This window comes from Lottia gigantea (genome assembly GCF_000327385.1).
Source record: "Lottia gigantea unplaced genomic scaffold LOTGIsca_8, whole genome shotgun sequence".
NCBI lineage: Eukaryota > Metazoa > Mollusca > Gastropoda > Lottiidae > Lottia > Lottia gigantea.
In genome coordinates this window covers 1,135,282-1,162,320 of record NW_008710662.1, presented here as the reverse complement: position 1 = coordinate 1,162,320, position 27,039 = coordinate 1,135,282, and the positions used below count along the sequence as shown (strand labels likewise).

The following is a 27,039-nucleotide window of genomic DNA, read 5'->3' as shown; positions in this document are numbered from 1 at the left end:
GACTTGGTTTTTACCGACAGGAACAGAGAAATGTGTTTGGGCAGCAACTACTTTTAGCAAATTGTTCCTCGAACCCAGTTAAGCTGCATATGAGAATACGCATTTTCCATAAAAATAAACCTGCATCATTGACCAAGTTGAAAAATCCAAGGGTATCATTTCTACTTATGCCAGATAGAACTTTTTAATTTGCTTCAAAGCTTTTATGAAATTGCTATGAAACTTCATGTCGACGAATAAGTAAATTAGCCAGCGATTACTTTTATTGGTTTACAACTAACTCTAGCGGGACAGCCTGTAGAACATTAAACCTCGCTTTTGTTCACAATGAATACATGCATTTGCCGTGTTTGCGAACCTGCATCACTGACCAAGTTGAAAAATCCAAGGGTATCATTTTCTGTATGTTGAATGAGATTATTTTATAGTTTTAAATGGACACTACATGGTAGAAGTTTTGAATCTTATAACAAGATAAACTGCACTAATGGAGCTATCCAAATAACAATAACACCAGAATTCATGGGTATTTTCATATGTTATGCCACTGAAGAAATAGAGGGTCAAGATGTGACAAATATCTCTAGTTGGAATATAGACATAGCCAGTGAGTAATAAAGATAAATATTTCCTTATAGTGACTGGTTTTCATTACAGTGACTACCTTTCTAACAAACGAAATGTAATTTATCTGTAGTTTTACGACAACCCTTTTAATGGAAAGACATATGTCTGTCTTGATCCCATCACATAATATTTCTAGACAACCAAGGCAAATTTAATCAAGGACTATCCGACTAAAACATCATAGCGTGTTATCTTGCATGAAGAAGGTATAAGGAACTAAATTTTGCGTAATACATTTATCTGTATGATTCGTTGAATATAAAATGTAATTTCGCAATGCATTTATTTTCTATTGTTTTTGACCCAGGAATAGAAGATTGGAAGTCCATTGAGGAGGTTTCTCCGTTTTCAGTTGATAAACATGATCCATTGACATTAACCTGTGATAATATACCGAGAAGCCTCCCCGCTGGTCAATATAGTTGGTACAAACAAGATGAATCTGGAGATCAGGTCAAAGAGTCATCAAGAATTGCTATTGATCGAAAGGGTGGGTGATTTATATTCTATAATTTAGAAAATTGTGTTCAGAAGTACTAGAACTGAACGGAAATCGCACAATCATTTCACTGTCTATTTGTATATCTGCCTTTTCTATTTATATTGCATAGTCTCGAGAAAAGACGAGTGGTCTTAACATAAACATAATTATTACCTATACTATATTTAGCTTAGCTAATTATAAAAATACCATTTCTGACACTCCAGGACGATTGGTCAAACGGATGGCGAACTTGTCCCTTTAATCAGTTCTTTCATTCCAGGCAGCCTACATTTTGTCTATATTGATATGGAAGACAACCTTAAAGGGGGTGAATACAAATGCTCTGTTTCCAACAGAATGTTAGAAGAAATTAAACTTGGTAGTCCTAAGAGATTTTATGTTGAAGAAAGGAAAGGTGGTTTAAAAATATATATAATATTTATATTAATCCACATTCTACATTGGTCATAAATATGTCATATTACAACAGCATTTATTATGTTCAACCATGTCTACATTCAAACATTTTCGTTGACAAAACTTCCCACGTTTATGAACAAAAAACTACTATTTATTAGTCCTGATCATTCCTGTCAAATACACCAAACCTGTCTTCCCCGAAAACAATACCGACCAAAACTAGGATGAACACAGTCAAAGACTACAAAGCACAAGAAAAAAAGAACTTATACACCCCCTGAAGTTTTCAGTTGCAGAAACTATGCATAATATAGAAATTCTTTACTTTCCGTTTTGCACGATACCTACCTTTACCTAATAAAGCGATGAACTCATAATTTTAATTGCAGTTGAAGATAAAGCACCATCTCTGCTTTTTAATGGAACGGACGATTATACTGTTATTGGAAGATCGGATGTTCTTGAGTGCATCTTTAGTGGCTAGTGAGTAATCTATTCCATTTCTAAAAATATTGCATGATTGTGGCTATGTTTTTGCTGGAAAATAGCAAATTTTAGTCTTGACCAATGAACAAAAAACCGATCCCAAACCAAAATCCATAAATCAACAAGCCGAAAAAATCAATCATATAGAAGAACAATAGTACTAAAACCTATCTCGAGTCATTTAAAATGGAAATAAAAGCAAGGTGCCCGGTAGCATCTCAAGACTCAATCATGCATACTACAAGCTAATCCACTAGCTAGACAACATCGTGAATAAAACACGTGGCAGTTACAGAAAGAAAAATACACGCAATTGCATTGACCATGGAATTTTTTCATGCATCTCCAGCCCCGCCCCGGAAATCAGATGGTTTGATAAAGAATACAAACCGATCACAGCAAATGAAAAATATAAAATTGAGAAATGGGGAAGAATGCTGACTATTGAAAATGTACAAGAAGAAGATGAAGGTTATTACAGATGTATAGGTGAAAATTATATAGATAAGGTAGAATCTACCGTGTACCTCAATGTCTCATGTAAGCATTTTTTAAATTATCATCTTGTGGTCATGTACATCATCACATTAACACTATTATCTGTACATCTTGTGATCATGTACTTGATCACATCAACACTGTTATCTGTACGTCTTGTGTTGTTCCCATGCGCCGAATGTTATGCGAACCCTGTGAGAGCCTTGAAATTTAAAATCGCTTGGTGGTTTGACTGGTTTTTCACAGCAATCTAATAAAACGCTCATATCTGAAAATTGACCTACTAATGTACATGCAACTAATAGGAACTGGTCCTTTTTTGTATGAAGTTTCACTTATGAAGACTGCGTCTGATCATTATAAATGACCAGGCCCCATATTCTCGAAACGATCTTAGCGCTAGGATGTCCTTGGTTCTTATCTTCTAAAATTGATTCCAGGACATCCTAGCGCTAAGATCGTTTCGAGAATATGGGGCCTGGATTTAATTACACATTAATTGATATGAGTGGGGAATCTGTTTTGTAAAAATTTCAGCTAAACCGATTTTCCTAAATAACAACGATGAAGCCATTAAAGTGTCTAACAATACCATGATTATGAACTGTTCAACCAGATCAGCTGACGGTGAATCGCCATCTGATCCACCAATATGGTTAGAGAATGGAGAATATCTGCCTCCAGATAAGCTTGGTAAGAAGCTACAAAACATATAAATAAAATCTTGTTTGTCTTGAAGTAAAGCCTAATGGGCTACACTTTTACAATTCAGCTGAAGCTACCAATGGAATAGTCACGTTCAAAGATATTATTCGACAATATGAAAAGAGGATTACTCAAGATATTAACTCTCAGTACAAAATAAATCAAAAGAGTTTTACACGCTCTTCCATTACTGCTCTACTCTCACATGCAACTTGCTTCAGTGTACAATGATGGGACTTTTGCAATAATATTCCCTTTTTTTCATTTTTTCAAGGGTTTTCTTTAACATTACAACAGAAATTGTGTATCTTAACGCGGGAGGTCGATGGGATCGAATTTGAACATCTCGGGTTTTATTGAGCACCTTCTTCCTCTCTAATCTTTAATACTTCTTGCTTCAAAAAATCTACAAATAACATGTATTTCAGATTCTGGAAAATATGAGCTGAAACAAGATTACATGGAGTTGTTTGTATATAATTTAACCAAACCAGATGATTTTAGATGTTTTCAATGCATTGTTTCTAATAGTATTGGTGTAAACTACCGAACGTTCTGTTTTACAGGAAATACTAGTAAGTACTTTCACTTCAATCTAAAATATAACTATTTGACCGCATATTATATCATGTAAAGAAGAAGAATTGGGCCAACTAGACATGTATCTGAAGTACACGAAAAAATAGTGTCGAGGTTCAAGTATACACATGTATTTATGCATGAAAATGATTTTCAGACATTCTCATTAACAACGTTAAAACCATGTGAAGACTTACATCGGGTAGATACTGACTTGTCATAGTATATGTGTTTATATATTAAATTAGAAAATGAAATGAATGGAGTTTTACGTCCTACTTTTCTGAACTTATGGGCTAATGAAGACGGCATTATTAGATCAGAATAGTTTTTAGTATTAAAAATCTCGCTAATAATCGAAGATTTATTTGAAACCATTGTAAAATGAACTGGTCTTAAACAGGAAGCTAGGGCGATAACCTGAAAACTAATTTCCTCAAACTTTTCCTTATTAAAAGTGATAAGTCAGTTGTAAACTTTAGTCACCTTATTTTTAATATAAAGATAAAGGATAAAAACTTACATGATACACCATGGTCTTCTCACAAGGTCCATATCAGGTCAAATTGGTCAGCAAACCGTGGGGTAGGTAGTGTTAACTAACAATAATTCATTTTATCATTTTAACATTGAAATTTCGGATGGTAGATCTACCTTCTTTGAGATATCCAAGCTTCAATTAAAAATTCGGACTTACCCATTACAAACTGATATATGAAGCATTGTGTTGTATTTTTCTCTTGGTGTCTTTTCAGCCTCCGACAATGTGCAATCCTATGGAGCTCAATTTGAAATTGCTAGTACCCGACCAATATTGAATCGTTCTTCGGATGTTGTTAGTCAGATAAATCTAGCTTTACTTATGTGTGTTATTTTTGGTGTGATGGTTCTCTTTGTTGTTGCTGGTATATTGTCCTTGGTGGTATTTAGGAGAAGGTATGGTTTAAAAAAAAATTGCATTATTGTTTTTCCGAATCATTGCACTGATATTTTGCCGTGCCGAACTGAGACCACACCTTCTCGGCCCACTTGAAACTAGAACGGTGTCGAGCTCTCTCAACATGATTACACTGCCACTAAGTCTTGTTTCGTCGACTCGGCTCTGATAATTTGGGGTTTTTCGAATATAATAAAACAAAAAACATTATATTTCTATGGCACTAATCCAAATTTTATATTTTCTTTCTAGACGACTAAAAGCAAATAAAATTCAACATAACGAATTTTACACAGAGGTTAAACAAAGTGAATATGGTGTAGATACTAATAGAAGATTTTCCTGGTGAAATTCTTTCATTGTTAAATATAAATATTAAAATGGTTAGATATATTAAAACAGAACATAAAAAACATGTTGTTGTTACTCGGAGTTTCGCGATATGCGAACTGAACCATCCAAAACTTTCTTGTGCAAATCTCACCAAAACAGGTTTTTTACCCCCTATAAAAATGGTTTGTACCCTCAATTACACCCCGATCTCATTTCTAAAAAATTACAAATATGATTTTTATTTGTCAGAGAGCAACAAATCAATTCTATTTTTCAAATATTTTCTTGGTGATAAGAATGCTCAGTTAGAGTCTCTTGTCTATGTGCTTCCACAGAATTGCCTCATTTTGAATCTCCAGTTCACAGTTTTGGTAATTCTCATTTAATCTTTTAATGTTTTAATTGTCGATTGTTGTACTAAATTTACATTTTATGGTCGATTGTAAATGAATTAATGTCATTGTACAATTTTATTATAAATACGGAATGTTATGTTTATAGGCATCTTGGATTGACCAGATCATCACTTATACAGACGGATAACGCCGATGTATTGTAAATATTGTAACCAGTTATTATTAAAAAATTTCAAATTATTTTCATAGTTTTAATGTAATTCCCTCACTACTACAATACATTTATTAACTCAACGTAAACCTCAGCCGTCCATAATAATAAACTTTTGATTTAAATTAATAATAGTTTTGAGACTATGTAACTAGACCTACATTATGTTTATTACTACTAAAGTTGTCTAAAAATAAAAGTGGACTGCTCGCGGTTATGTTTTGAATGTTTTCTTGACTAATCTTTTCATAAGGCAACCTGGATTATGCTCAAGATTGTACTCTACCATTTTAGGTTTATTCATTAAAGGGAGATAAGTCGATTATAAACGTAAATGCTTGTTACATGGTCTTTGAAGAAGACACGAAAAAATAAATAAAATGTAGCGGACTTCTTTGTCTTTGAGAGCGTACATCAAAATCTACCTTTGTTTGCTCTTCCACAAAAAATATTGTATGCAAAGTTCTATTAGTATCATTACTGGACGACGTTCCCCTCTTGAAATTTGCTTCACAAAGGACCCATGAGGGAAAAGGCCACTTGACCAAAAAAAAAAAAAAAAACGACCAATAGAAACATGTTGAGATTTAGCTGGAATACTTTACAGCTCTCACTGCATATCGCGAGAAGTCTTCAACCTTTATAATATCAGAAACTCAATTAATATGGTGACAAAATCAATTATGTCCTATCAACACAGGGTGACAATTGCTGTTAGAGAATGATGTTGACGTTAAAACCATAACGACCATACGCTGATTCATTAACCTGGGCCATTTGGAATATGTTGTAACAGGAGGAAGGTAGGTAGTTTGGCAGGTAAACTATTTTTTATGAAAGTATTTAGAACAACAACATTAGACGAGGACACGTTTACAAATTTCACGGCATCTATCTCGGTACTAAATTTGTTGATATCTTTGGTAAAGTCAGATTTTCTTGCTTATCAAATAAATCATTTAATCGTGTTCATTATTTTTCCCCTTACCAATCGTTAGGTACAGATGAGGAGTGTAATTTTGATAACATTGGTGGTACTCTTGCTGTTGGCGCATTCTGCTGACTGTGGATTCAGGAGATGGGTTAGACGTAATGACATTCAAGATATTGGTGCCGGTGGAAAGAAACGTGATGTACTGTTCAATGAAAATACGGACGAGGCTCTGGGCGAATCTTTATTTGTTTAGTTTATAGAGGTAAGTAAAATGTTATTTATCCCACTGATATATAATTCACGCTGACGTAATCGCAAATTGTACCTCGGATTTCTGGGATCTAAAACCGAGTTTTTACATCATACATGTAACATTTATGTTTTCCAAAAGGGACGACCATCCTTAATCCAATTAACACCTTTATATCTGATGTACTCTAATATATTTCTAAAATACCAAAATGTTCGCAAGATGCTCTTTCATTTAGGCATATAAGAGAAATTTCGTGTATAAAACCTTATTTTAGGCGCAAATGAACCTTTTATCACATTAACTTGGAATATTTGCAGTTTTAAATTGATGACTCATACTATTTATTGCATTATGTTTGATTTCGTTCCAGATTCGTACTACTCGAACATAATGATGTTTGAATTATTAGTTGTAACAAAGTGCTTAAAAACTAATGAGTTTTGTGTCATTATCATTGTAGTAAGAACACGTTTCATTTGCCATTTGATACAGTCTCTCGCTGACATGTACTTCGCAATTTGGGGTTGAAAGGTTTGAGATGGTGCCCATTGATTTTTTAGCACCCCCTTGTTCCTGTTGGGCAGTCTAGGTGCTACAGTAGGCTTGGCAAAATCTCTTTCACTGACATTACTTGTCGTTTTGTGCCTTCAAAATACACTTTAAAAAGCATGAAATTGATAAAAGTAATTGAGGAAAGTAAGCTATTAATCAAAATTGTGACACCTGGCTTGGTCTGTGTGACTCTTGAAGCAGATCAAATTAATTTAACAACCTAATGGTCACACACGCTTGTTTATAATTATCATTAATTAGTTTTCACGGTATCGTATATAATTCCTGCTACTGTTTTTCATATTACATTGACACTTATTCATATTAGACATCACCTTTCTAGTTCCAACTAACTGTTTGCTTATGTCTGTTTAATAGTTTGACACTTGCGAAATAAGCAGATTGCGCATTCTTTGAATTGCCCGGCTATTTAAACCCACCATGCACAAAACGTTGTCAAAAGTAAATACACGATGTATCCGAATTCAGCCCAAGAGCTATTGGGTAAGTTTTCTAATCCCAATCTAAAAAAACTTGAACATGGCTTTTTAAGTCTAAAATAAATAGACGAACATGTTAACATTAATATCTATTATCGATTAATAACATTGTTATTTAATTTATAATTATGTGGAAATATCGTACAGAAGGGATTTATAGTAAGGAATTCACCCAGTTCCAAACGTCTTGATTGCGGAGGTCAGTAAAGGTCAGAAGATCGGCTTTACTGGACGACTCACATTTTTTGAACTTGGCATAATCAATCAGACCAAATAATTTCCAGGTTGATGTCTTAGCATCTTCACAGATAACCATTCCTCCATCGTCGCCCTGTAAATATACATGTTAATGATAATATGAATTCAAAATTTTTTGAAGGCTCATAGACCCACCTCCGCAATCATATACATGTAATCACTTTAACAGTGGTAAATTTGTAAATGATTAACATGTACGTTATTGACTAAGAAGTGAAAGGCAGCAAGTTTTTAAAGATGATGCAAAGGTATATCTTGTTGTTAACGTGTGCGCAAGTTCTACTTCCACACTGTCCATTTTATATTTAGGATAGTTCTCTACACTCTCATATATTTTTAAATGTTTAATATACTGATATACTAACCTGGCAGAGTCCAGAGGGTCTACCTTCAGTAAAGCGACCACAAGTTGTACCAGGAGCACTCGTGAAAGGATATGAAACGAGGTCACAGGTATAAGATGGGTATAATACAACTTGAGATTCTTTAAGATTTTCAGATGGATCTAAAGCGAATAAGATACATATATCAACTTCGACATTTTGTAACAGATTAATATACAGTTTATATCCAAAACGACCCTTGTACGATTCGCACCATCGAGTGTATTTTGTGATAAAGAGCTTCGTGAATGAAATTGCATAAATAAGAATAACATTGCAAATAAATTTAACTATGAATTTAAGTATGAAGTTCCTGACATGATTTTCAAATAAAATTTTAATGTAAACAAGAAATGATATTTGTGATAGTGACCACATAGTATGGTCAATTTTTACCAGATTGTCTCAAGATGCCTCGGTTGTGGCAGCCGGAACAATTGTGAGTTTATGATGTATATCTCTCCCCGTTCCCCAACAGAAATTATACAAGAATGAATAAAAATCCGTACAAGCAAGAGAAATCCGTTAATCAAAATCTCATCGTCCAAAGCATGGCAAAATCAAGAGTAAAAATATTATAATATTATCGTGTAGGTTCTTATGGTTAAACTTCATCTCATAAATTATATAAGATGGAAGATAAAACTTACTTTGAGTCGAGTCATATGTTCCGTAAGAGGCCATAAAACAATTCTTGACACCATTGTCTTTGGTTGCCAAATCTAAAAATGATGGTAAACAAGCCTTTTCTCTACAGTCGCCAAGCTCAACACGTTCATTTAATTTCAGAACAGCAATATTAAAGGCTGAAATAAAAATTTGTTTACGGGAAGATTAAAATCTAAAGTAGCGTTCATGTATGATAGGTACATCTGATGTAGTTTTCTGATCAAGAATCGAAAGACCTCCTCTATACCCTTTTGGAAATACTCATGGTTTCAACTTGCGCTAAACGAAATTCCGACGCCTGCGGTTCTTATGTGAGTCTTTATTGCTAATGCCATTGGGCTTCAATGCATTTTTGAAAGTCAAACTTCAACACATCCACAACGCCTGGTCGAACATTGGACCTGTGCAAATAGAGTCTATAATGGTTCCAAAACACTGAGACACAAAGCAAACACCATTGGACTGTTTAAACACCAAAGGATTGTGTAATCTAAACTGATACGTTTTAACAGGTGTTCTACCGTTGTAAATGTACTCACATTTTCTGGCAATATCATTTTCACCAGCTATATCATTTAGTGTTGCACGAGTTTCATCAGGTCGATAGTTACCAGGATGGATGGATGTGTTACACACAGTATGATATCTTTCTCGGGGTGTTGGATTAGAAATATCTAAAGTCTTAGTGTTCAAATCGCCAGCCACAACCAATAAATTGGGTGCAGCTCTCTGTCTGTTGTTCAAAACTGACGCCCTAAAAAGAAAAAAATAGCTTTTGGAACTTCCATTGTAAATGTTAACATGTCTTGGAATTGTGTTCAGCTTTGCAATACAAGAGCTAAAAGTGTTTCCGGATGACACATTAACACAAACATGAAGATTTGGCATCATGTTCTTCATCGGATAGCCGATGCTACCTATGTCATATTATTGGGCTAAAGCTCGGTTGTACTTACATGTGTAAACAATTAGCACTCGTTAATACAGTATCTTCTTTTACCAATACCCCAGTGCATAAACTATCTGTGTTAGAAGGGGTTGGAGAAGCAAATGAATTCTGGCGAACTCGAATAGATACAATCCATGGCCAACGACAAGCATCTAACACATTTTGAGCATTGAACATACGACCGTTAATTCGCAATGGTTTTCTTACACCACATGCCGGCGGTGGTGGTGTTGGAGGGTTTGGTGCTACAATTCAAAGTTAAATTTTCAATAATGGTAATCGTCAGTAGAAATAATAGAAATAATAATTGTATTTTTCTTACAAACTTTATCACGTGTTTGACATACAAAATGAAAAGCTTTTAATGAAAAGACCATTTGATAGGACATATAACTATTTAATCGGATAATGGCTGCCAAGTCAAATTAGTTGACAATTATATTTGCTGTTTCAGCTAAGTCGCACTGTCAGTGCAGAAAATACATGGAAATAAATAAATGGTAAAAAATAATACCGAAGCTGATATTTTATTACTTACCATTGATTAATTTCCATGCATTTTTTTCTTTGTCGTTATCGATATTCATTATTGTCGGTAATAAAAAAAAAATGATTTACTGATAACTCACGTGTATAGCAACAATTTCGGTCTGAAGACCCACAATTGTAAATGGCACTCTTAACTTTTCCTGCTGGGCACGGTAAATTCACATTGACACATTCTCCATTTTTTTCAAAGAGAGTACAAACTGGAACAAGACGGCGTTATTTACAAAATATATAAAACATACAAAATCATATTAAAAATTAAGGCAAAGAGTCAAAAGACGACGCTCAAGAAATTATTATAAAAAAGTACTTAATATTTTTTCAATAATTGCTTAAATTTATGGACTATACAGGGATTCTGTTGTACAGCTATCACATTAAGCAAATCCCCTGATGAACATAATATACCTTTTGGCCAAGTTTGAGACATTAAATGTTATGTTCATTCTTAGAGATATAATATATATAAGTTATGAATAAAATTATTCATTTTAAGAAATTATAGTCTATTAAGGATAATCATATTTTATTTTTGTGTTTCCGTACGTACTCTTTATTACAGATATTGGTCGTTTTTCAGCTAGTCTAATATTATATACGTTAATACATCCATGGGTATCCTAATTTTGAATTTCTTGTCCTACCTTTGCTTTTTTAAAATTCCATAAAATATTTGACGAGATTTTTGATGTCACAATCTCAAATAACTTTGAACAGTGTTATTTTGGGAATTTTTTCCTGGAATAATTGAAACCGGAGAGGCATGAAAAAATCAGAAGCTACATGTGTTCCCAATACGTATCACAGAATATAAAACCTAGGTGATTATAAAACATCACTTACATTGTGCTTGTGAGTATGTCAACCCGAGGGTTATGATGAAGATCACAGTTGTAAGGTGCTGCATGGTAATTGCAATGAAATACATCAAATGGTTGGTTGATTGGTTGGTGGATTCCAGTGGATGGTGATAATAAACTTCAAATGTTTCGTGTCGTCTTATATAGCATTTGGATTGAACAGTCAGTTCCTTAATTAACACAAGAAACACAGTATCCTCCTATTTTCTAAACAAGGGAGTTCAGTGCTTGAACAAGAAAGAGGCAATACGGAACAATTAATCACCACTCCAAATTCAAAAGAAATGTACAATTTGTTAAGTGTAAATATAGCGCTAGTGTGTAATCTGTCAACTTTAAATTTTAGACAATAATGTCATTTGCACTTTACCGAGAAAATGATATTTTACAGGATATGGCGAAGAGAAAAAAGGTACATGCAATTATTAAAGTAATCATACCAGATAGATAAAAAGATCTGTAATATTACATGCCAATGCAAATGAAATACAAATCATTGTACAAATCGCCATTTAAAATATGGAATTAAAGAATCTGTCTGAACGTTTGATCGAATCTGTCTCAGTCGACATGAGCGCCAAGTTGTGGTATTATTGACAATGTGATCGACGATAAGCTTGAGGTTTTGATAGAAAGATCATGAGCAGTGGACATTGGCAACTAAGATATTTCCATCGTTGATGCGATCAGTCCAACTCTCATTATTTTCTAATATTCTGCATGTTTCGTGCACATTTTACACTTGCACTTGCAATTTGCGGCGATAACTATGAATTGACACAGTCATCTTCTAATTATCGGTTTTACTAAAGTGTAAAATATAGCAGTCTAAACAGGCAAATGTAGAATCTCCACAATTCAGAGGTTTCTATCTAAGGAACACATGTCAGTTCGAAGCTCATTCTATTGTTGATAACCCCCAAAAATCTGCAGTGAGTCTGAACGCATCTCATTTTTTTCTGGAGTCAAATATTTTAAATAGTTTTGCATACCATTAATCTATTCAAATAAGGTGTTATTTGAAGAAAATCTAATGCAGAAATGTAATCTGAAATTATATATATATATTTTTTGGTAAATTTACTGTGATTCATTTAATTGTTGATGACATTCTTGTTGATGAACTCATCTTTACACTTCCTGTTAAAGAAGCAATACCAATGAGATGTTCCATCAATAATTTATTTTAAGCATGGATTATAATTGAAACAAATTATCTTTGATCGTATATTTCAAGATATTAGTCGTGGTTGTAAGTTGTCCGTTCGTAAGAAACAAAGCCGGGTAAGCTTCTCTTCTGAGTGAGGGGCGTAGAAACAAACGTCACTAGACACAGGTGTGGTGTTTTCGGTGAATAAAGTTGTAGTATACAACGAATGTACGATAAGCTATGTTTGCAGTGATAAACAAAATTTCCGACGGTAAAGCCGTAAATCTTCGTCGTTTGTACATAATATTCTTCGTGTTGTGGCTGACATGTAAGTCTTTGTATGGAGATTGCTGCTTCAGAACACACCAATTATATGTATAAGCCTATCAGTTATTTTTCAACAACACTGGAAAGGCGTTTTTACTGCGACGGAAAATTGGCTAAAGACACGTCAGATATCGTTAAACGATTCAACCATTCACCGAGTCTCAACAAGATGTGGCGATCTGTTCCGTTTAAAACGCCATGGGATCGAGAAGATACTTCAACAAGCCATGTAACATCTCATTGTGCTGTATAAAAGCGCAGAACACGCATAGCAAAGCCGCTGCAAAAACGTTAGAAGGCAATATGGTCGCAAAATTCGCGGTATCAGGTCGACTGTTTTAAGTTTGAACTTATTGGGGACTTTTTCTCCAGTTTTTTTCACACTTGACCGCAAGATTGCAAATAGTCACAGTCCAGTGTGACGGGGACATAAGGCGAATCTACCGAGATGTTGTTAATCCAGCCCTTCGTATTCTCTGCATTTCGATATGAATTGAACATCAACAGTTCCTTAATCAAAGCGGTGTACGGAATATCCGTTTAAATATAACTTACGCAAAAGAATTTCTATTTTTTCCAACGAGAATTAAATAAAAATTCCCCTAATTTCTACGTATTGTATAAATAAATTTTTAATCTCTCCAATATTAGATTACTGTATATTTTGTTAATGTACACGGAAATAAACCCTTGCACAAATAGTATACAATTGCTTTGTCAATATCCCAATTTCACTTTGAAAGGGCCATATGCGTCATTTCCGGGAGTAAATCAGCTAATCAGTAATAATGTAGACTCAATCATCCCGAACCAATGCGTCCTTGCATAGTTGCAACGGAAGATGACTATATCTACAAGACATTTAACTTTGGGATAACCCGAATTTCAGAGAAAACATAAGCTTGTGAATAAAATAAATAAAAGTTAAATTTCTGGTTTGAAGTCTATTTGAAGACGTTATGCGATTTTCTACAGTTTTAGTAGTTCTGAAGACTATTTACATGTATTCAAAGTCCAAATCAACCTGCGGAAAAGCCACATCTGTCCTTTTAAGTGAAGTTATGGCACTTGTTTAATTTAGATTAACATAAAACTTTTATTCATCTTTTATATTGGTTTATTTAGCTTACTATTTTAAAAATGCAATAATAAGTATAATGTTAATGCAATATTTAGTAATAGCCCTGAAACAGCGTTTTTATCTCTGACTCAGAAACTGGTCTTTGAAGAAGACGTTTTATGATTGAACACAAGTCCATTGACATTTACTTGCTTTTTTGATATCACATGACCAATGATATAACTCATTTTGAGTAGCCTATTGCACAATAAACTGACAACCACTCTAAAACAGACAAATTTCCCTGAGACCGGTTTTGAGGGGTTTCACTGTGTACAGAAACAAACTATGGACAGATTTACTTCCCTTGCTCTTTGATAGGTCGTGTGAGAAATTAAAACGTTGTTCTTTTCTTATCCGTGTTTCTTCATTTTACTTTCAATGTAGATTCATCGTTTTCATTTTTATGTAATTTACTTATTACATATGATTTTCATGCAATGTCTAATACATGCACATAATATGTTTAACTTATTTTCATAAATTGTAAGATTATGACGGCAGTAAAGAATAACTTGATCTGGTTGAGAGAGCTTGACATGTTAAATGAAATAAACTGACACACAACAATGATAGACAGTTCTACCAGGTTTTTTTAAACTGACGTCTACAATAAGGCTCCCCCATTAGGTGACATTTCATAGTTAATAGAAGTCAAGTTACGTGTAATATTCTCAATTTATTAGACAGTTTAAGAACGTGTAAAAAATAATTGTAGAATGCATTTACATATTTTATTAAAGCCATATGTAACATGTTCTCATAGATAACTTCACTGTATTCAAGGAAGTCGCATTTCATTACGCAATTTCATTTATTTGGCAATAAACCAAATTTCGTTGTGCAGGGACCAAGTGTACCAAGGTACTTCATATATAGCTGAGTAATATGATTCATTTTTAAAATCAAGTTTGTTTTCAAGCAACGCATTTTTCAATTCATTGGCTTCATATTCCCATCTCTGGTTCGAATTATGATTCCCAGCAAATGACCTGAAACCCGAAATAATAATTCATAAGTCATTGTGAAAAATTTACTTATTTAAAAACAAACAGAATATTCAAAGACATTGTGTTATTTCAGAGACGTTCGACACTAACCATCAATCTGATGTGGTAATAGTGCAGCTTTATAAATCTAACACTTACCGCACATACGCTGTAAATTTTGGTTTTTCAGTTACGTAGACATTCAATCTATTCTGGAGTTTTGTTTTGTAAGACTTAGGTACGTACATCATCATTGTATACGTCTTCAGGGCATACTCCACCTTAGTATTCTGACCTTTCAGTAAAAGTGGATAAGAAAAGGGAATCCTTCTCCCTGAAAAAAAATTTTTTTTTGAAAATGTTCAATTATGGAACCTTATTTCAAAAAAAAATCATGTAACGTACGATGATTTGCTGAAAAAAATTACTAAGTCAATGATTCAAGTTAGTCCAGCGGCAGAGCCTCAATAAATATATGAAGGTATTGAGTATTTTCATATACAGATATACAATCATCATATTAGGCATGCAGTTACTTTGAAATTGTAGTGAATTTTGAAAAAAAATCTCGAATTTATGACATTTCGGAACCTGTGTCAGCTATAAGTACAAACTAATTCTTGGAAGGAGAGCAATAGTTTATATTTCATGTGGTTTCAACTGCCACTTATTGGTGGCAAAGGCTTAGGCTTTTTAGCCAACATTGTAGACATGACAAAATTACCCTGAATAAAAAATAGAGTTTTTCTTGTAATAATCAAAACAAGTGGTTGACTAGCAAGATACGCCCACTTTCCTGATACATTTTCAGTATATCAAGGGTGATCACCAATCTGTATCAAATCATACCAAAAATCTAATTTGTACAAGATATTGTTGATTTAAACAAACACACATTATTTAATAAAATTCTGACATAAACTGTCACCTTTATCGATAACAAATTTTAATGTAGTTTTTACTAAGTCGTGGGCAATTACTCAAATTCCGTTGATCAAAAATTGTCAAATTTTATCTCGACTAAGATTTAATCATTATAAATGATCATATCAAATTTCATTTAAATCGGATGAAAACTGTACTCTCTATTGTGTTCACAAACAAATTTTGACGCGTTTTTCATAAATCAAGGTCAATAACTCAAAAACCATAAATCGAAAGATAGCCAAAATTCGAACTTGTCCAAGATCTCATCAATATAAATGATCACACCAAATTTCATTCGAATCAGATGAAAACTGTAGTCTCTATCGCGTTCACAAGCCAATTGTGGACAGACGGACGACGGACGGGCGGACATAGGTGACGACAATATACGGCCACATTATAATGTGGGCGTATAAAAATGAAGAATATTTATAAATATTAAAGCAAAGATGTCAATAATACTTATGTTACAAGACCTGTTTTGAAGGCCATGTAGAAAAAGTATAAAAACACTAAGCTAGTATATATGCCATAGTGTTGTAGTCTACACATACGCAAGACAATGTCTAAGTTATGTATTGTTGATCAAAGGGAATTACTACTGTACTATTAATGCGTTTAATTTTTTTTTAATTCGGTTTCATTCAAAATATAAAATGCAGACGAGTTTTCATTTTATTTGACGAGCCAACAGAGTGACAAGGAAAAGAATTAACATACGATGTACAGGCACATATATCAAATTTACTTGGCTATAAAAAAATGTCATTAATACATCATGAAGAATTTATATGCCATGTCGACCATAAATGAAATTTGTTTTTGAACATGATGACATATTTGAAAGTAGTTTTAAGTAGGTACTATATGAAGTTTGAAAAAAATCTGCACATAGTAACGGATTTGAGCAAAAAAATAAAAAAATAAACATACCACGAGAATATTCATGGATTGGCACAAACAACTGCTTCTTAGTTTCAAAAGTAAGATTTCGACTTAATACATCATATGCAATCCATCTTTCAGGCTCATATTCTCTCTTTTCGTAAAACTATAATAAACAATACAATGCATTTAGTAATCCAGAGTCTGAAAGGATGGCATTCTACCACACTCCACGAGATTGGACTAATGAAGACGGACAACGCAAAGTATGTGACTGTCATTTGGATCTTTAACGTCAACAGCTTGTGGCATCCTTGGCCAAGATTTTGGTCGCACCCAATTGCATTTTCAAGTTCCCAGCCGAATCTTTGTTCTGGGCTGTATTAACAACAATCAGAGCATACCGATGCTATAAGAAAAAGCCATTGTGTTGCTGTGGCGCTGTCACACATTGACAATGCTACATTTAAACTATATTCCCGGCAGGCCACGGCAATCATGGTTCGGGCCACCATGGTGAACGTGAGACAACGTGGCAGGCAAATGTGACAGACCGTATCTGCCGTGGATGCCTGGCAAGAAATTTGCCACGACAGTCACAGTGCGGAAAATAAAACTGAGTTAACTCTACAAAACGTGGCAATACAAAAAAAGGCCGTTACAACACTTTGAAATGGTCTGTAGTGGGACTGAAATCGTATGCATTCCCCGGCATCTGAAATTCCTTTCCACGTTGTGTTCTGTTTTGTCAATTTTCACGCCAAGCTAGTTTGAACGATATCCGTTTCGTTTTAATTGAGGTGCTTACTAATGTGTGACTGGCCATTACAGTGCGATGAGTTCTGCTACGGCCGTACACTGTGTGCGCGGCCTTGAAAAGTGTATAAACCGTGAAAAAAAACTTAACAGAATCTAACAAAACTTGTACATTAAAATAAAAATTGGCCAAGATCCCACGGCGCAATACGTTTCAGGCAAACGGGACTTCCGTGGCCGCCGGAAACAAGTGCAACCATAGCAGCGTAAACCCAGCGTAGGAAAAATATGTTGAATACACTGTCGTACGTCGAATACTAAATGTTTAAGCTGAATACCGTTAATAAAGCCCGCTGGTATACGTCGTTGTTAGAGGATGTACAAAATCATCTATAAGTTTTCAGAACAATCTCTGAAGGTCACTTTCACGTTATGTATACGTGCAATCCATTATAATTACGCGATGAACACGTCCCAAAATAAAGACAAAATACGTCAATAGAATGCAAGTGTTTTAGAGAATTTCTGCCGACTTAATCGTCAGGCTGTGAAAGGACCTTTAAACACACGTTTATCCTCATTTTATTACAGTTCTGGGCTGTATTATCAATAATGTGATACTACAAAAAAGTCATTGCGTTGCTGAAATACACTTTTATCCACATTTCACTTATTCCAATTCCACTCTTTCACTTCACAAAAATTGTGAAGAAGGGTTCCATGATAATTTTGTAATATCTGACATCAACCTGAGAGGTTGGATTTCAAGTGGTTACTGAAACTGTACAGTATATATACAGTTTAAGGAAAAAGATACGCAGTAATACAAAGTGACTAACAGATCTAAACTAAACTTGGGAAAGTTGTTCATGATAATCCAAGAAGGAAATATAAAATATATTTTTTTTTTGGTTTTCGGTAATTTTAATTTCCTTAATTTATTATTATTATTTTTTTTGTGTAAGGTTTGTTTTAAACACACTACAATAATTCGTGACAGATTTGGAATAAAATATTAATCATCAAGTAAAAATCCTTTTGAAAACTTAAAAGTTTAAAGTATATTAAAGGTTGAATATTTACTGGGAATTGATACTGTACTGCCAAAGATATTTATTTAACAAGATCGATGCAAATGAGCGTAAATTACCCTGCAAACTTACTTTTAAAAAGTGTGAAAATGTGGACATTCTTGTCTGCATTGGACTAATTAAGACTTGAATGTAATTGAATTTTAACAAAGCGAGTAGCTTAATCATTGTCTTAAATTACAGAAAAAGATAGTTTTACACTGCGAATAAATAGTGAGAATCTGATAAACAAAGTCTTCATTGAAAGGAGATTAATTAATATCGTAACATAATATTATTTATATTATCATTTTCTTAAGCACCAACGATCCGAACCGCAAAACGAAACCCGAAATCTAAACCAACATTTCGCGAAACATTGGGAGCAGCTAAGGAAAATTTCACACGAGACAGTATATCATAAGTGAGTAAGTATGTAATAATGAAAAGTGGTATCAGTTGTCTTGAAGAGTAAGCATACCCTGCCCGGGTCCATATCCGTCATAGTTGCACAACATACACAACAACACTGCAATGACATTGACGGTTTAAGAAAAACAAAGGAAATTTAAAAAAAAAACATACCGCGGTTTTGTTCACTACTGTAAATTGTGGACAAGGTTTATCTTTACAAAACGATGGTTTTCCATTAACAACAGTGTAAGGTCTTTGACAAGAAACAAACTGTAGAAGTAACACTAGAACTACGATTCTCAATGCCATTCTGTCAGTGAATGGGGTTACTTTCTTCTTTCTCAACTAATTATTCACTTGTAAACGATCACGTGTATCTAGTGACGTAAATTACTTTCAAGACATACCTAACTATTACATAACTCAAAAGTGAATTTAATTTTTTATAATATCCCATTCAATACGAAAATAAAAATGGATTCTTCCGACAGTTACGATGCATAATTCAAACGTCAAGATATGATTATGCAAGAATATTTGACAATTTTTGTAGAGTAAGTTCCTGGATGCGTGGTGATATCTTTTTATGGTATATTATGTCAGTCTTCGCCCATTGTTCCGAGCAATATTCTTTTATAAAGACGTTTTTAAAAGAACCTTGTTCTAGATATAGAACTACAATATTGAATACAGCCAATCAGAGCCCTCAACAGAAAACAGAAAATAATAAACCCTTACGTTTACATTCTTTCTGTCGAGGGCTCTGATTTCCTGTATTTGCTGGGCTACAATCCAATCAAATTGCTGCTTTCCGCATAACAAGAACAATGGCTATTGTAGTCAAGGTAAAAGATAAAGTTCGCAATACCTTGACCATTGTGAGAATGCCACGACATCGTTGACCAAGTTTTCAGTCTAAAATTAATTTGAACTGAACCTTATTTATCATAAAAAATAGATATTTGAACTTCATATTTTGAAGGGTATTTAGTAGCTTTCCTTTGGTCAATAAACAAAAAAGAGTGCAAAATCTATATGATAATCGTGTAAGTAAATTATTGAGCAGGCACCAATCATTTGCAAAAGACAATAGTGAAACATTTATAGTACAGATGCCGCTTCAAGCTATTGTGTAGTTTATAGTTTCTTTTTCTTTTTTTTTTTTGAGTTGCATGATTGTGTCTCGTAATTCATTTTTTAATTTGTACAATGTAACGACCCACAATATCAAAAGCTGTACATTACAGGGAATTGTATATCACGTCATATTTGTTTTTTTTTATCTTCCTCTTACAAAAAAATAAATGTCATTTTCTTCAAAGCAGTTAAATGTATATTTCCAAATGTTGATGTTGATATTTTTGCTAATTCTAACAAATGGAAATTTGTTCATTTGTCTGCTTGCTACAGTTGTAACGAAAACTGCTGAGGCTGAAATACTGACATGTTCCTTTAGCAAAGGTTCGATGATTATCCACTTATAGCTGTTACTTGCACAATCTCACATTCTCAGACACATTCTCTCCTAACATACGTCACCATTCAATTTTTCGTAATATTTGGCAAAAGGAGGTTGATTGGAAATGGCGACCATCATCTAGAGTTGTTGTAGTTTCGCACTTAACCGCTATCGAACAGCGATCGATGTGAAACTTAACAGAGAGGTACTTACACGTTTCAAAATACACTAAAGTTTCTTACTATCATTAACCAATTTCAAAGTTTTATGTGGGATTTTTTCGGGTTATGACGACAAAGAGGGGACATAGCTGTGTTATATCATTGATTTGTTTATTTGGAATAAATGTAAATAGTATTCGAGGAGGCGTAACGATTTTGGACTCAGACCACTAAAACTTTTTATGTAAATGAATGTAAACGAATATAGTTATTTTTAGAAGTCCCTTTTCTTCAGAAACTAGATATTGGTCAGTCTTTCATGTGACATATTGGAAAGTTTTCAACGAGATTTTTTGGAAAAAGTTATAGAAGGTTAAATTTCGTGATTGGAAACAGATGGCAAATGAATTAACGGTCTGAGTAATGTCTCTAACAGTGAGATTTTTAAAAACAAACCTGCTTTTTGACAGTTTTGGTATTTTTATGAGTGGAAACTACAAAATAGGTCGATATCTCTCAAATTTTTGTTGAAGTTTAGAATATTTAGGTCATGTATAGGAAATTATGCAGCTAACGATTGAATGTACAGGAACGGTACAAAATTGCACTAAATAATTAATAATACAGGCATTTTGAAGAGGTTATGAAGTCTTAAAGTTGTTTGCTAAAGCAGATATGGCCTCTCTTAACCATTTAAATTGAGGTTTTCCTATGTGTTATCCAGGTCTCTACAATAGGTATCTATACCTGCCCTGGTAGTCTACTTCAGTGTATGATATGATTTTTTTTCTTGGAATCAGAAGACTATAGAATACTTTTAAAACTTTTCACAAATTGTCATAAATGGTGTGGGGACATCGAAGGCCAAATAGGTAACAAATGTTTTGGGATTTTGTGAGATGATGAGAGATTTTCAAGCAGAAGGATAATTCTAAAAATAGTCGTTTTGTGTGCATTCAAGCGGATGTTGATAAAATGTAGTGGTCTACTTTCAGTTTGGCCAGCTCAAGATTTTTATGGTCATGATATATTGAATTTTTGTCCAGAAACTAAGCTTGGCCAAGCTTTCATGTGATATATTGGAAAGTTTTCAACAAGATTTCTGGAAAATGTTATAGAAGGTTGAATTTGGTGATTTAACTTGGAAACAGATGGCAAATGAATTACTGGTCTGAGTTCTTGTAGATGAACTCTTCTTTTTCATTCTTGCCATCAAAGCTCTTTTGCACTATGAACTTCAAGACTGGTTATAGAAACATTTTCCTGCAAATTTTGTTTGAAGGAATCTAATTGATGATTAAATTTCAATTAATGGCGAAAATATAGGATTGTGCAAGCAACGTCTAGATGTGGATAATCAACGTAACGTTGCTAAAGAAACAGGTTATTTTGAGTAATATGATGTGAATCTTTGCTTGGATATGTCACTTAATTTACACGATACAATCTAAAGTATAAAGATAGCTTGCCAGGCAAGGTAATATACGCCCACTGGCTATATAACTAATATCAAAAACATTTCGATTTTTTTTTTCATTTCCAATAGGTTTCATCTTGGTGATGATAGAAAATTTCACCAAGTTTCGTCAAAATCCATACCTTCTAAATTATTTACGAGCATATGTCAGTCAGTGACCGACGGACATAGGGGACGCCAATATAAGCTCCTCAATTCATAAAAATACCTCCAGCGCCAACCGACATTGTAGTGTTAATATATAAGTCAGGTAATGATATATCCTAACTTTATTGGACAGTTTAAACACATATAAATATTTAATACATTGGCCCATTTTATTAAAACTATATAATATTATGTCGTTTTCATTTATATTTTAAACTACAAAATCATTTATTTGGCAATAAACCAAATTTCGTTATGACTGGCCCAAGTTGCCCATGGTTCGCTATATATAGCTGAGTAAAATATGTCATGATTAAATGTTAACTTGTCTCGAATCAACGCATTTTTCAATTCATTAGCCTCATATTTCCACCTGAGGATCGAATTTGGATTCCCAGCAAATGACCTGAAATCAGAAAAAATAATAAATAAAAAGAAAATGTTTCCATATGTAAATGATTCTTACCTTCTATAAAAATAGATATTCATGGTAATTTAAATAGCGCTCTTTCATTTTGAAAATTACCTAGTTACAAAATACCTATTGTACTTGTGTCATTTCAGGCATTTATATTCATATTTTATTCTATTGTTATTCTTTATGAACACAGTATGGTGCGCAAGTGGCGTTTTATTAGATCTCCGAAAGCCAAATATATAGATCTAAAATGTAGTAATGTGCCTTTGATTTTCGAAAGATTTGAAATAGCAAAAATTGTTGTCTGTAGTAAGAAAGGAAGTCCAACTAGCTTATTGGTTTAATGATTTTGTTATCTGGTATTAGTATAGCTTTATAGTATCCAAAACTTACCGCACATACGCTGTAAAATTTTGTTTTTCAGTAACGTAGACATATCCTCTATTCCGAAGGTTTCTGGTATAAGACTTTGGTACGTACATCATCATAGTAAAATTGCTCACCTTACTATAACTTTTCACCAAAAGTGGGGAAGACGCGGGAATCCTGTTTCCTGAAATAATACAACTATAAAAGAATACATGGTGACAACTATTTTGAAAAAAAGTGATATCAGTGAAAACATTAATAACAACTCAATCCATGTGTATTACAGAGTGGAACGTTGCTAATGTTCAAATTGAGAATTTGAAAAAGTTCTAAGTCACTTTGACCATGTGACAGAGCAGTCCAAAATTGCGAAGAACTGCAATACCGGAAGTATGTGTCTCACACGTGTATCTATGGATAGCCACGGTTAGTGACCTTTGACTTTGTAGAGGTGAAGGTTGACAAAGGATATAAGCCTTCAATTTTGAAAAAAATCAGACGGCTATTTAACTGGAAGTAGCCATTTGACGTCAAATATAAATATATTATTTGATATCTCAGGTCCATGAACCGTCAAAAATCAAGGAATACAAAGGTCAAGGTTAAAACTTCTGTTTTTGAACTAAAGCTAAAACAATTTACTTTTAACACAGTCCAACCAAAGCAATAATGTATCTGTGTACTGCGTATTTTTTGGAACATATCTTTACGATACTATGCAGCTAAGTGATCGTAATGTGAAGCTATATTATGAATCATAAAATAGTAATTTCTTTATAAAAACAATTGTTATATATCGTTGCAAAGAGCACAACGAGTACATTAAGAATATGAAAACATTAACCTTCTACGCTGGCGTTCTAGAGCTGTCCAATGTTGCATTTTTGCTGGGTTTTTTAAAGGTATAAACTGGAAGTATACATCGGACGTCAAATACCAAAATATCAACTTATAGCAAAGTTCAAGATCATGAGATGTAAGCCTTTAAACTTAAAAATTTAACCCGAAAAAACAAAATCAAATTAAGAATTGACTTCCAATGTTAATGTCATCCCAATCGGTTGAGCTGATAGCGAAAAATTTCGACTTAGTATAACTTCCTTTCCTGATTATTTTACTTTTTCATTATCATGTTGTAACGTTGACTAGGGACCGGTATATATATACTTCGCTTATATATATCAATTACACCGGATGTGGGAAAACAGAAAGATTGCATCCATTTCCTGTAATACGTGACTGTCACATTTTGTCACATCAATCAGGAGCGAAATTTAAAAAAAAAGTGAGCAACGAATTTTTGAATATCTTTTTTTTTTTCATATATGAAAATCCGAGCAAAATTATCCCCTTCTAGAACTTTTACTTTTGACACTACTTGCGGTTTGCAAAAATGTTTTAATTCATTTTATCCAATACGTCGCCAAAAATAAAGTCTAAAGATGTTGAAAATATATTTGAAAATCTGAATAGAGTTTCAGATTTGAGCAAAGAAATAAAATTCTTACTTCGAGTATATTTGTCGAGTGGCATAAACAGCTGTTTTTTAGTTGGAAATAAAAGAGGTTGTTCAACAACATCATTTGCAATCCATTTTTCAGGACCATACTGTCTCGTTTCGTACGTCTGAAATATAGAATATAGTGAATTCAGAAATCAACACAACACAGGATGGCAAAATGGGACCAAGTCCCTATTACACACTCTGCTCAAGATTTCGATAAATGGACTTACACAACCGAATTTTTCTCGGTTTACTGCAATATCCAATCGCCTTTTTTATTCCAAGTCATCTGATTTGGTTCAGAAATCCGAAGTTATCAATCAGATTCAACCTCAAGATGTGCTTATCAAAGTGCTATGTAGTAAAATTTATGCTGTAGTGGCCGTCTACATCTGATTTGATGCATCAAAAGACCCAAGTGGCACAGTTCCCCACCAATATATTCACATAAAAAAGCGATTTGAGCAGATTCTGATATACGGCTACTTACTGAAATCTCGGATAAGGACAATATTTTGTCACCGCCAAAATAGAAAAACATCATGGCCCAATTACAGCTTGATTTACAAACATTTCAAAATAAAAATAAGAAAAAAAAACTTACAGCAGTACTATTCTTTACTGTAAATGATGGACATAGTGTATTTTTACAAAACGATGGTTTACCATTAACAACAATGTAAGGTCTTTGACAAGAAACAAACTGTAGAAGTAACACTAGAACTACGTTTCTCAACGCCATTCTGTCAGTGAATGGGGTTACTTTCTTCTTTCTCAACTAATTATTCACTTGTAAACGATCACGTGTATCTAGTGACGTAAATTAGTTCGTAGATCTACTATTCGTTTTATAATTATTACATAAATACAAAGGGAATATAGATTTGGTACTATTCCATTTAGTACTTTTCACTGCGATTTAAAGGATATTTACAACAACTGTTTATTATATTCTCGTCAAAAATTACATGAACGATTTTTATCAATGTGAAATTCAATTATTTTCGTTTTTTTTTTTATTTATTTTATTTTTTTTTTTTTTGATATAAGGCGCTTCTCCCAGATTTAAAACAAAAATGGATTCAACCAGTTTGAAATATTATGAGAGATAATATTTATGTAAGCTTATAGAGTAGAGGAAGGTCATAGCTACTTGATGGCGGGGTCATATCTTTTATGATATATTATGTCAATCTCCACCTTCCGAGCAATAATTGTTATATGAAGAATTACCTAAAAGATCAAATATTACCTAAAAGATCAAATATTACCTAAAAGATCAAATATTACCTAAAAGACCCCTTTCGTAAATGCATAGGATAAAATGAAAATAAGAACTAATTAGAATAAGAGATAAATTCAATACTTAAATATTTTTTACATTTTATAGGGATAGTAAAGAGCTTCTCTTAATTTCATTTTATGTGAATTTGGGACACCGATATCATTAATATGCGCCATTCCAATTTTCGATCAGACGTCTGTGGTTCCTGCAATTCCATTAAAAATAAGTCGCTACTAATCGCTAAATAATGCTTTGTCACTTTGGCCCTTCGAGAAGAATGACGTCATCAAACGTGGAATTGCAGGAACAACAGACGCCTGGTCGAATGGTGAAAATTGATGATATCGGTTTCCCCGATACGCATACACAATTTAGAAACCTCTTTACAATCCCTTTAATTTAAAAAATATACTGCAAAGTCAAGTAAGAATTATCTTTGTTTCGTTTAATAAATGTGTCACACTCATATATTTTGCGAGACGGAACGGAAAAGAATAACCCCATTGTTTTGGAAAGTTCCCCAGCGACGCTAACAGCTTTTTTCGAGAACATCTTCAAGTCAAAATTTCTAGTCGTTTTTATATTTATATCTATTTATTTCAGCATCACTTGTTTTTTTGGAACAATTTTGAACAATGGCCCAGCTACAGACATCTTTTATATGTTTTTAACGGTATGAGTACTTTTTCTTTTGATCCACATTTTTTTTTTGAACAATATTTTATTTATTAATCAAAAATGGTACAGTTAACATGGAATATAATATATACGATACAGAAAGAAGATGACGCTTAATTAAATCTGCTTCGAATAAGCGTACAAAAATCTGTTAAAATTGCTATCTGAACCACATATTTTGGAACACAAAATATTGGTGTAGTAATCAGTGGTCATACAACATCTACTGCCACTACTGACTTTTTATAGTCTTGACTCAGTGACCAAGATGAAATTATCAGGGATTAAATAGGCACTCGTCTGGTGACAATTTTTTTTTACAGAGATTGTAAAGAGGTTTTCTAAATTTTGTATGTGTAT

At 33.4% G+C, this 27,039-nt stretch overlaps 4 protein-coding genes across 4 annotated transcripts; 1 reads left to right on the top strand and 3 right to left on the bottom strand.

Moving 5' to 3' along the window:
- Positions 1-903: 903 nt before the first annotated feature.
- LOTGIDRAFT_155300 (hypothetical protein) lies at positions 904-5,085 on the top strand (the record flags this gene model as incomplete). Its single annotated transcript, XM_009066870.1, has 8 exons — positions 904-1,117; positions 1,392-1,526; positions 1,921-2,014; positions 2,367-2,557; positions 3,053-3,208; positions 3,649-3,795; positions 4,555-4,735; positions 4,989-5,085. The coding sequence occupies 8 exons, from the start codon at positions 904-906 to the stop codon at positions 5,083-5,085; spliced, it is 1,215 nt and encodes a 404-aa protein (XP_009065118.1).
- A 2,803-nt stretch (positions 5,086-7,888) lies between these two features.
- On the bottom strand, positions 7,889-10,721 carry LOTGIDRAFT_155299 (hypothetical protein; the record flags this gene model as incomplete). The annotated part of the gene is made up of 7 exons (XM_009066869.1): positions 7,889-7,929; positions 8,116-8,206; positions 8,499-8,638; positions 9,167-9,322; positions 9,725-9,939; positions 10,142-10,379; positions 10,673-10,721. The coding sequence occupies 7 exons, from the start codon at positions 10,719-10,721 to the stop codon at positions 7,889-7,891; spliced, it is 930 nt and encodes a 309-aa protein (XP_009065117.1).
- Positions 10,722-14,121: 3,400 nt separating this feature from the next.
- Positions 14,122-19,641, bottom strand: LOTGIDRAFT_229543 (hypothetical protein). Its single transcript, XM_009066868.1, has 4 exons — positions 19,353-19,641; positions 16,990-17,107; positions 15,289-15,463; positions 14,122-15,132 (listed from the first exon to the last, which is right to left on the bottom strand). Exons 1-4 carry the CDS (start codon positions 19,488-19,490, stop codon positions 14,955-14,957), a joined length of 609 nt encoding a protein of 202 aa, XP_009065116.1. The 5' UTR covers positions 19,491-19,641; the 3' UTR covers positions 14,122-14,954.
- A 3,012-nt stretch (positions 19,642-22,653) lies between these two features.
- On the bottom strand, positions 22,654-25,458 carry LOTGIDRAFT_155297 (hypothetical protein; the record flags this gene model as incomplete). Its single annotated transcript, XM_009066867.1, has 5 exons — positions 22,654-22,831; positions 22,892-22,894; positions 23,237-23,396; positions 24,721-24,838; positions 25,321-25,458. 5 exons carry the CDS (start codon positions 25,456-25,458, stop codon positions 22,654-22,656), a joined length of 597 nt encoding a protein of 198 aa, XP_009065115.1.
- Between the last annotated feature and the right edge of the window lie 1,581 nt (positions 25,459-27,039).

Bases quoted from the DNA above. Each gene is read 5' to 3' on its own strand.
- LOTGIDRAFT_229543 (XM_009066868.1), bottom strand. From the start codon at position 19,490: ATGGCATTGAGAATCGTAGTTCTAGTGTTACTTCTACAGTTTGTTTCT. The intron at 17,108-19,352 runs GTATGTTTTTTT...TGTTTATTATAG, and splicing joins CAGTAGTGAACAAAACCGCG to TTTTACGAAAAGAGAGAATA. The intron at 15,464-16,989 runs GTATGTTTATTT...ATTTTTTTTCAG, and splicing joins AATCCATGAATATTCTCGTG to GGAGAAGGATTCCCTTTTCT.